Source organism: Choristoneura fumiferana, chromosome 29, assembly GCF_025370935.1.
Source record: "Choristoneura fumiferana chromosome 29, NRCan_CFum_1, whole genome shotgun sequence".
Lineage (NCBI taxonomy): Eukaryota > Metazoa > Arthropoda > Insecta > Lepidoptera > Tortricidae > Choristoneura > Choristoneura fumiferana.
Window position 1 is genome coordinate 11,862,325 of NC_133500.1, and position 11,606 is coordinate 11,873,930.

The following is an 11,606-nucleotide window of genomic DNA, read 5'->3' on the forward strand; positions in this document are numbered from 1 at the left end:
AGTTCAGCTACCTACCACACCAAATTCATGGCTCTAAGCCAACGGTTGTTATTTCAAGATTTTATCCCTAAGTATCCCGTGGGAATATCGATGCAAAAGTTGCCTTGTGTTATTTCAAGACATTCCAAATACTACTACCAACTGTTCATGAACTCTAAGCCCAGCGGTTGTTATTTCGAGATTTATCCCTACCCTTGAGATATCGGAAAAAAAGTAGCTATGTGATTTCCAGAGGTCCAGCTACCTACATCTAAATTTCATGCTCAAGCCCAGCGTTGTTATTTCAGATTTTAATCCTAAGGTATCCCTGGGCAATATCGGTCAAAAAGTCACCTATGTTTTAGTCCAGACGTCCACTACCTACATACCAAATTTCATGACTCTTAAGCCTAGCGGTGTTATTCGAGATTTTATCCCTTTCCCGTGGAATGATCAGCGGATAAAAAAGTATCCTATTTTATCCAGGTTATAAAACTAACTTTCCGCCAAATTTCATTCAAATCCGTCCAGCCGTTTAAGCGTGAAAAAGTAACAAACATACTCACTCACTCACTCACTCACAAACTTTCACATTTATATAGTAGATAATATTTTTATTGAGTTTTTCAATTTATACTGAAAGAAATAAAGTTTGTAATGTTTTGTTTATTTATTTATTTATTTAAGGAGAACCAACAGCTAAAACACAATATAGTATGTAGAAGAAATTCACAGAGCCAATTACAGGATCCCACAGATAGCCATAGTATACATGTTTAAGCTTAACTTAAACGAGGTGACGCGCACCATACGACGTCACACCATGCCAAACAAAACACAACAGAACTTCAAATGGAATTACTACACTCCTCAACACATAGTACTTATTTCCTTTAAATAAATATTACAACAAAGTTAAATGATACTTCCGCAGGTTGTATCAAAAAATTACATTAGGTTTTATTACTATAAATTTATTTCAAGCGTATATTTGAACAATAAATGGCCATAAACGGTACAAACGGCCAAAGTAAGCAAAGCTTGTGGTATGGCCACCAAGGCTTTTTTACCCGACTGGGAAGAAGGAGGGTTATGTGTTTGACACGTATGTATGTCTATTCCTATGTCCTCTTGTAACTACTCAATGGCTGAACCGATTGTATGGCAAAGAGTATTAGTACCTATTGTTATGGGAACTAGGCAACAACAGATAAATATACATTAATAGATATACAGTATACACTTAAATACATAGTGAACGTCCAAGACCCGGGAACAACCATTAGTATTATTCATACAAACATCTGCCCCGACCGGGGATTGAACCCGGGACCTCAAGCTTCGTAATCAGCTTCTCTAACCACGGACTATCTATAATGAAGAAAGATGATCAATTGGAGCAACAACAACTACAGAGACTGCAGAGATCCTTTCAGGGATAAGTTGCCTCGTACTTTGTATTTGCAACGTATCGTATATCAGGTGTAGCTGTGCATGTGCAAGGTCCGCCCGATTGCTACCACCATCTGCTCGCAATACTGCCGCTGAAGCAGCAGTGCTTGCACTGTTGTGTTCGGGTGAAGAGTATGACAGCCGTGAAATACTGGCACTTGAGATATCCCATCTTAGGCCTCTAGGTTGCAACGCATTTGCAATACCCCTGGAGTTGCAATTTTATTGGCAGTGTGATGTCTTGCCATCAGGAGACCCATTTGCTCGTTTGCCATCCAGTCGAATAAAAATAAAAAATATTTTTGTACAATAAAGAGTTTTACTATTAGTACTAGTAGGTACTAGTACAACATCGTCTCCGCACGACCTACTGCAGGGAACAGGCCTCCTCTCGGAATAAGAAGGCTTGGGCTGAAGTTGCCACGCAGACATTACACTACACATGTACAGTCGAATGAACTGAGACATGTACCAAGGTGGAACCTTTGTGACCCAATCATTACATACATTTGCAAAAAAATCGTAGCGAAATTGATTATGAAAAGGTTCCACCCTTCCAGGAACGTGATTCAATTTCCTCGACTGTATCAAAGCTAAAGTCAAAATATCTTTATTCAATTTAGGCTATAATAAGCACTTATAAATGTCAAAAAATCTACCACCGGTTCGGAAAAACCTCTGTTGAGAAGAATCCGGCAAGAAACTCAACGAGGTCTTTTTTGTATTTGTTTCTTTCCTTTTGTACAGTAAGGCAGGTTTATACAGGGTCAGTGCACAAGTCAGTATCGGCGCCGACGCTGCCGCCATCCATGACTTCATTCGTTTACATGGAGTCAGTAGTCGTGGTAAGCTGAGTACGGTGAGCACACGTTTGTGAAGTCAGTGAGTCGCCTTACGAGCTTACGAAACATTTTAGCGTCTACGCAACGCGAGGTCAACCTACAACACAGCGACAGTGACTGACCCAGCGCTGACTTCCCCATTTACAGGGGGTTTTTACCACTGGCGCGGGAGGGCGCGGGTGGCGGGGGGCGCCGACTGACCCCAAAATATTCGTCTGCGAATATTGAAGTCGCGCTGACTTCCCGCCGCTGTACTAACTTCAAATCAGTTTCATCATCCAGCTATATACGTCCCACTGCTGGGCACAGCCTCCTCTCAGAACAAGAGGCTTGGGCCATAGTTCCCACGCGGTAGTGCGGATTGGAACTTCACACGCACCATTGAATTGCTTCGCAGGTTTTGCAGGTTCCTCACGATGTTTTCCTTCACCGCAAAGCTCGTAAATTTCAAATGTAATTCCGCACTGAATTTCGAAAAACTCAGTGCGAGCCGGGGTTTGAACCCACGACTCTCTGTTGAGGCATAGTCAAACCACTAGGCCCACCCGCTCAAATCAGTTACATGGTATTTTTTAGGTCAGCGCTGACTTGTCTCGAAATCGAAGTCAGTACTGACCCTGTCTAAACCTGCCTTTCTACATACATCCTTCCTCTTATTGTCAGTTTAGTGGTGACACATAAAATGCGCGGTGACGTGCCGTACTCAGCCGTACCATAGCAATTAGCAGAGAGTCCCGGCGCTTCAGAGCGCGCATGCGTCGCGGCGCTGCTCTAATGATTGAGACACACGATCAATGTAGATGTTAACCAGTTGATTCCTAGTGCTCTAAAACCTAACCTAATTGACCTAGTCCCAAACCAAGCAAGCTTGTACTATGGGTACTAGCAACGGATAAACTTTTTTTTATTTTTTTTTTTTTACTAATATAAGATATACATCCATCCCAGGTATTACGTCCATTGCTGGGCACAGGCCTCTTCTCATAAGAGAGCTTGCCATAGTACCCACGCGGCCAGTGCGATTGGGAACTTCACACGTACACCATTGAATTACTTCACAGGAATTAATTTCACTTTCATAAATACATACTTAAACACTTAACATCCAAGACCCGATAACGAACATTCGTATTAATAATGCAAATATCTGACCTAGCCGGGAGTCGAACCTGGGACCTCAAGTTTCGTAGTCAGGTTCTCTAACCACTTAGCCATCCGGTCATCAACATCCGAATTAGAGAGGATTTTCACCGATATGTTTAATAGATGAAAAATCACCTATCCCAGACTATATTACGTCCCACTGTTGGGTACAGGCCTCCTCTCAGAATAAAAGGGCTTTCGCCGTAGTTCCGGGATCAGTGCGGATTGAGGACTTCACACACACGCCATAGAATTACTTTGCAGGTTGTGCAGGTTACCTCGCGATGTTTTTCCTCACCGTAAAGCTCGTGGTAAATATCAAATGTAATTTCGCACATTATGAACTTCGTATAACTCAGAGGTGCGAGTCGGGGTTTGAACCCACGATCCTCTGCTTGAGAGGCCACAGGTCAAACCAGTAGGCGTTACATTAATGGGACGTAGTTATACAAAAATGTTCCAAAGCATTGTCATGTTATTCTTTAATTTCGCTTTTAATGTTACTAACACAAGTGCCAATATCAAAAAAAATAGTTGAGTTTGGATATTTTCGCATAATACCTACCCTGGAGAAAAGTGTTTATATCAAACAAGCTGTCGTCCGCGGCTTCGCCTCCTTCGTTTTTATGAGGCTTCCGGAGCCAAAATGGCAAAAACGGAACCCTTATAGTTTTGCTATGTCTGTCTGTCTGTCTCCATATCCAATTTATATATGTCGCCTAAATCGATTAAATTTAAATTAAAATAATTTATCTTCCCTTGCTGGTTAATTCATAGAGCCATCTAGCGTTTATGTGGTTTCAGATCACTGTTATTAATCATTGCCGATGTTGTAATTTTCCGCTAGATGGCGTTATTTTCAATAAATGTGATTTGCAGACCTTTTCAATTTATTAAGATAGTCGCTATCTTTAACTATCATTTAATAATTTGTTAATTTCAGTCATGATTTAAGGATCCTTGATCTATTGTCAATATTTTTAATAGCTAAATATTTCAATAAAATTACATTCAATTTCCTATTTGTAATCCTAATCGTGCGCAGCGCTGATTCGTTGGTTGCTGGCTTAACGACCAATCATAAGCATAGCTTGTGGCGCGAAAATAGTCTGCGTACGATTAGGAGCGGCTAGAGGTAGCTCACTTTGCCGCCGACTGTCGAGGAGATAAGGTTGTATCAACTACTCGCTAACTTATTGTCCAAATTGATAGATTGATTGATAACTGTGAATACTCCATATTAAAATAGTTCCCTTTTTGAGTTCTGATTTTCGTTTATTTCTCTTGAGCTGCGATGGAGGGCCCCGAGAACACAGCACCAGACCCTTCACTGTCTACTCCTAGTTTATCAGAATCCCCTATTCTGGCTCAAAATCCGATATCAGACGTGGAGATTCCCCAGCGATCCCTTCTTGCCGGTCATCAACTTGTTTCAGAACACTTGGAGCAACCCCAAACATCAATCACCCAGAAGCCGTGCAACCCGGAGTCCCACAACACGGCGCCAGCACCGACGACTCCTGCTGGTGTGCCGCCTGAGTTTCTCATGGAGATGATGAAGATGATGCAGTCCATGAGCGAGCGTCTTCTGCACCAGCCAGAGGACAAAATTAAGATAACGGACGTATTCTTACCTGCCTATGATCCGGATGGTAACGTCGGTGCACGTGAGTGGTGTGATCATATTTCCACAGCTAAGAACAACTACAAGCTAAGCGACTACGATGTGCGCATGAAGGTAACTAGTTTATTAAAGGGCCGCGCCAAAATATGGGCTGACAACTGGTTAGTGACAACATCGACATGGGAGGAGTTACGTGAAAACATCATCACCACTTTTGAGCCGGAAACTCGCTATTCACGGGACATAGTAAGGTTTAAAGAACATTCTTACGATTCCTCTAAAGACATTGCAGACTTCCTCTCGCAGTCATGGATCCTATGGCGGCGCGTTACGAAGGACAAGCTGGACAACAGCGACGCGGTGGAGGCAGTAATTGGTACAGTAAGTGACGAACGCCTTAGAATAGAACTCATGAATGCGAGAGCCACTTCAGTGCCCGAATTGATATCGGTCGCTTCATCAGTCCGTAAACGCCCTAATCCTTTTAAAGATAATTACTCGTATCAACCAAAGAGGTCCCGATTTTCGAACGATAACCGTTCAAATCTCTATTGCCATTTGTGCAAAAAGACTGGCCATATTGCAGATAACTGCCGTAACAATCATGTAAATAGTAACTCTAGCACTGCTAGTCTACGCACCACCGCAATAGACAAAAATATGACAAAACCATCTCAACCATCGCAACCTATAGGTAGTGTAAAATGTTCATTTTGTTCCAAAGTAGGTCATACGTTTGAGTCATGTTTTAGCAGAGAAAAAAAAAATACTACCCCCAAGTATAAATTCCATAAGCAATAATCAAGGTCAGTCGAGTAATTTGAACTCCATGCGCGTGAGTGTCTGTGGGGTAGATTTAAACGCAGTATTCGATAGTGGCGCAGAATGTTCAATTATGCGAGAATCTATCGCGGGTAAATTACCGGGAAAACGACGCCAGGTAGTTCAATATTTACGTGGCATAGGTCCATTTACCGTTGTCTCAATGTCTACGTTGATCTTACTGTGTGATTGACGGTGTAAATATTGAAATCGAATTTCACATCCTACCCGACTACGAAATGACTACGGATGTTCTCATAGGCGCGAATTTATTGAGAGAAACCGGTTTAAGTGTAGTCGTTACCAAGACTAGTGCAAAGTTAGTGGCTCAGCCCCGGGTCATGCACATTCGTTCTCAAGATCCAATCTTTAATAATTTAGATCACGATTTGACTGATGAGTCCGACATTAACGAACTAATGATCTTACTAAATAAATACTCATTTCTATTCACGCGAGGGTTTGGTAAAACAAGGGTTAACACGGGTGAGTTAGAAATTCGTTTAAAAAATCCGGACAAGTATGTTGAGCGTCGACCGTATAGGCTAAGCCAAGTTGAACGAGAGAAAGTTAAAATGATACTGCAAGAACTGTTAGATAACAAAATAATTCGGGAAAGTAAATCTCCATATGCTAGTCCAATCATATTGGTTAAAAAGAAAAACGGCGAAGATCGCATGTGCGTAGACTATCGGGAGCTGAACGCTAACACAGTTCGTGACCACTATCCGCTTCCTCTCATAGCTGATCAGATAGATCAATTGGCAGGTGGGTCTTTCTTTTCCACGCTCGACATGGCGTCGGGCTTCCATCAAATTCCAATCAGTCCCGAGTCTATAGAAAAGACTGCTTTTGTGACGCCAGACGGCCTCTATGAATATTTGACTATGCCGTTTGGTCTATGTAACGCTCCAGCCGTCTACCAGAGATGCATAAATAGAGCGCTAGGATCACTTCTTAATGCTGGTAGCGCAGGTAACGAACACAATGACAGCGTGGCACAAGTTTACATTGATGACGTAATAAGTAAGTGTAGAAACGTTTCAGACGGGTTAAAGTATTTGGAACGTATCTTGATCGCCCTCCGTGATTCTGGATTTTCAATTAACATTGAAAAATGCCTCTTCTTTAAGCGTTCTGTCGAGTACCTAGGCAACGTCATTGAAGATGGTAAAGTTCGTCCCAGTCCCAAGAAAGTTGAAGCTTTAATAAAAGCTCCAATTCCAACGACCGTAAAGCAAGTAAGACAATTTAACGGCCTCGCCGGCTACTTTCGCCGTTTTATTCCCGACTTTGCACGTATAATGGTGCCCCTCTATGCACTCACGAAACAGGGCGCGAAGTGGCAGTGGACTCATGATCACGAAGAAGCACGTCAAAAGGTAATCGATCACTTAACCTCATCACCTGTCCTAACAATATTTCGTGAGGGCGAGCCCATTGAACTCTTCACCGATGCAAGCAGCCTTGGGTTTGGTGGAATCCTAATCCAGATTATCAACGGACGACAGCACGTCATTGCATACTTCAGCATGCGAACGACGGATACCGAAAGTAGGTATCATTCTTATGAATTGGAGACATTGGCGGTGGTACGTGCAATTAAACATTTTCGACACTTCCTCTACGGTCGTAAGTTCAAGCTCGTCACTGACTGCAATGCGCTGAAAGCATCTAAACATAAACAAGACCTACTTCCACGCATTCACAGATGGTGGGCATTCCTACAAAATTTCGACTTCGACATAGAGTATAGAAAAGGTGAGCGCATGCAACATGCTGACTTTTTGAGCCGTAATCCAGAAGCTTTGTCTTGCAACTCCTTGACACGAAACCTCGAATGGGTCAACATAGAACAACGGCGAGATGCCCAGTTACGGCCTATTATAGACACATTACAAGATGGCGGCGCTGTGGATGGATATCTGTTAGAAGGTAACGTGTTAAAATATGTTAAAACAGACCCAATCTTCGGACTACAAAAGCTCATCGTGGTACCCAAATCATTCCAGTGGAGTTTAGTAAGTACATACCACACTGCTCTTAAGCACCCTGGCTGGGAAAAAACGCTACAAAAAATCAAACAATCCTACTACTTTGACGGTATGACGGTTACCGTTCAAGACTATGTCAGCAACTGCGTGGTATGTAGAACATCCAAAGGCACTTCCGGAGCTACACAGGTACAACTGCACCCAATCGTGAAACCCTCAGCAGCTTTTGAGGTTGTCCATATGGACATAACAGGTAAACTTGGCACTCCAAACGATCAAGAATATGTCATAGTCACAATTGATGCCTTTTCCAAGTACATACTTCTGTACTATAGTAACGACAAAAGTCAACATAGCACTCTGGCGGCTTTGAAACAAGCTGTTCACCTTTTTGGCACACCGACACAAGTCATAGTTGACGGCGGAAGAGAATTTCTCGGCGATTTCAAGACTTTCTGCGAAAGGTTTGGTATCAATATTCATGCAATATCACCGGGCATTAGTAGAGCGAACGCTCAGGTAGAACGCGTCATGGCTACCTTAAAAAATGCACTTATTATGATAAAAAACTACGAGACTGAAGATTGGTACACTGCATTAGACAGCTTGCAACTAGCCTTCAACTGCACAGCACACAGAATAACAGGTACAGCTCCACTCACACTGTTAACCCACCGACAGCATTGCGTGCCACCAGAGTTGCTAAACTTGGTGAATCTCGATTCTGAAACCATCGACATGGATCTTTTACGTCAACACGTGCAGCAGAGGATGGCGGAGCAGTCTGCAAAAGACAAGCAGCGATTTGATAAAGGGCGCGCAAAAGTCCGCAATTTTCAAAGAGGCGACTACGTCTTAATAAAAAATAACCCTCGTAACCAAACTTCTCTTGACCTTAAATTTAGCGAGCCTTTCGAAGTTTACAGAGTTCTTGAAAACGACCGCTACCTTGTCAAGAAGGTAGTGGGTCATCGCGGTCGGCCCCGCAAGGTCGCCCACGACCAGCTGCGCCGTGCGCCGCAGCCTGGCACACACATGGCCGTGTCGCCTGAGGATGAGTCGGTGGCGGGCACGTCTTCCTCCTCCATACCAACTACGGTGCTTGACTTCGAAGCACCCTCCAGGTCTGCAAGCGGGACTACGCGTGCAGCTCTGAATGTGGTTATGCTGCATTCCAGCACCGTGTAAAATACTCGCTGAAGTTACCGGTGAGAACCTTTCATATTATCGTTTCTCTTCAAACTTTTTACTTACTTATTTTTTTATATTGATTCAATAAGAATCCAATAGTGGTACGCTACGCATATGTGCCGCCGACGATACTGTTAATAATTACTTCTTATAATTTCGCTATGGCAGCGTGGAGCTTTCCAATGCGAGTACCTACATTATTATTTTTCCTCCTATCGACTTGAGGCTGAAGTTGTACAAATGTGTCTACACAATTAAATTTTATTATTGCGGTGTGGAGTCCTCAATAATAATGTCATAAAATAAAATCCTCTGTGTACCACGGCGCACAGGACCGCCCAGAGCACAGCATCAAACCCCTTATCCTATAGAACCTCTGTGTACCACGGCGTCCGAGACCGCCTAGAGCACAGCATCAAACCTTACCTATCCTTTTTAGAGCCTCTGTGTACCACGGCGTAAGAGACCGCCTAGAGCACAGCATCATCAAACTTGCCCCTCGTTGATATAGTTCTAGTTTTTTTTTGCTTGTTTGTTTGATAATACTCTTTATTGTACAAAAAAAAAAAAAAAAAGAAAAAAAAAAAAAGTTTTATCAATTTCGTTCGCACATGTGCACTTATGCAGACTTAACTTAAAACACAAATAATTCCCTTTGTGCCTTGAAAATGTTTCTTCTCTAATAATAATAAACTATTTAAGTGCACTGAGAACTGTCTGTTCTGTGTACCATACGCAAGTTTTACAAAGCAATCTACTAAGCCTATAACAACAAAGTTAGGTTAATTGTCGAGTTAACCAACTTCAAAGCCTTTTATTTTCCCATTTCAGATTCAGCGGCAGCCGCAGAGCACGCGGCGCCCATCAGAACGGCCGTGTCGCCTAAATCGATTAAATTTAAATTAAAATAATTTATCTTCCCTTGCTGGTTAATTCATAGAGCCATCTAGCGTTTATGTGTGGTTTCAGATCACTGTTATTAATCATTGCCGATGTTGTAATTTTCCGCTAGATGGCGTTATTTTCAATAAATGTGATTTGCAGACCTTTTCAATTTATTAAGATAGTCGCTATCTTTAACTATCATTTAATAATTTGTTAATTTTAGTCATGATTTAAGGATCCTTGATCTATTGTCAATATTTTTAATAGCTAAATATTTCAATAAAATTACATTCAATTTCCTATTTGTAATCCTAATCGTGCGCAGCGCTGATTCGTTGGTTGCTGGCTTAACCGACCAATCATAAGCATAGCTTGTGGCGCGAAAATAGTCTGCGTACGATTAGGAGCGGCTAGAGGTAGCTCACTTTGCCGCCGACTGTCGAGGAGATAAGGTTGTATCAACTACTCGCTAACTTATTGTCCAAATTGATAGATTGATTGATAACTGTGAATACTCCATATTAAAATAGTTCCCTTTTTGAGTTCTGATTTTCGTTTATTTCTCTTGAGCTGCGATGGAGGGCCCCGAGAACACAGCACCAGACCCTTCACTGTCTACTCCTAGTTTATCAGAATCCCCTATTCTGGCTCAAAATCCGATATATATATTATTTTAAAATTTTATTACAATTTTAAGTTTATTCGAAGAAGCAATGTAAAGCAAAATGCTTGATGTTTGTAGCGTGACATGTTATATATGTACTCTGTGGTGACATGCGACCTCAGTTGTGTTCTAGGATGGCGTACATTGATAGCAGTATTTAATTTGTATGAAAAAAGGAAAATCCAAAGACTCCATTATTTTTAAAAGTCGCTGAACTAATGTTGTTGAGTTTGACGAGGACGATCCACGTTCTAATGTTTTGCTCGTATTACAGGCTACACCCGGTATATAGGTAGGTATACATATTTTTATTTATTTATCCATGAATCTACACAGTTGTAAAAACGTCATTAGAAAGAAGACACTGAACTCTGACTTGAACTACTTCGGAATTAAGTAAAATATAAATTTATAATATAAATAGAGTGGATGCAGGTGGTAGGACCTTGTGCAAGATCCGCCCGGATTGCTACCACCATCTTGCTCGCTAATCCTGCCGTGAAGCAGCAGTGCTTGCACTGTTGTGTTTCGGCGTGGAGAGTAAGACAGCCGGTGAAATAACTGGCACTTGAGGTATTCCATCTTAGGCCTCTAGGTTGGCAACGCATCTGCAATACCCTGGTGTTGCAGTTGTCTATGGGGGCGGTTGATCTCTTACCATCAGGAGACCCACTTGCTCGTTTGCCATCCAGTCGAATAAAAAAAAAAAAAAAAAATGGCCCGTTCTTACAGAGAGAGATGGAGCTCCTGGTATTTGCCAGTTAGTTAATAGTGTGTAAGCGTAGATATATTTCTTACTAACATAGTCAATAAGGTTTTTCTTTGTAACTAACATGAAATAGAAACTCTCTGAAATAAACGTATTATTATTATAAGATTTCAGATTTTGTGTGTTTTACCTCGCCCGGTGTCCGTAGTGCAGCGACAGACCAATTATCGAATTTACAATGCAGATTGTAATGCCCGGAGCTGCGGCAGAGGTGACAGTTATGACCAGGGATACAGCGTCA

General features: G+C 42.0%; 1 protein-coding gene across 1 annotated transcript; it reads left to right on the forward strand.

Annotated features, from left to right (window-relative positions):
- Positions 1 to 4,497: 4,497 nt before the first annotated feature.
- Positions 4,498 to 6,032, forward strand: LOC141444125 (uncharacterized). The gene has a single exon (XM_074109558.1). It carries the CDS (start codon positions 4,711 to 4,713, stop codon positions 5,839 to 5,841), a length of 1,131 nt encoding a protein of 376 aa, XP_073965659.1. The 5' UTR covers positions 4,498 to 4,710; the 3' UTR covers positions 5,842 to 6,032.
- Positions 6,033 to 11,606: the final 5,574 nt, after the last annotated feature.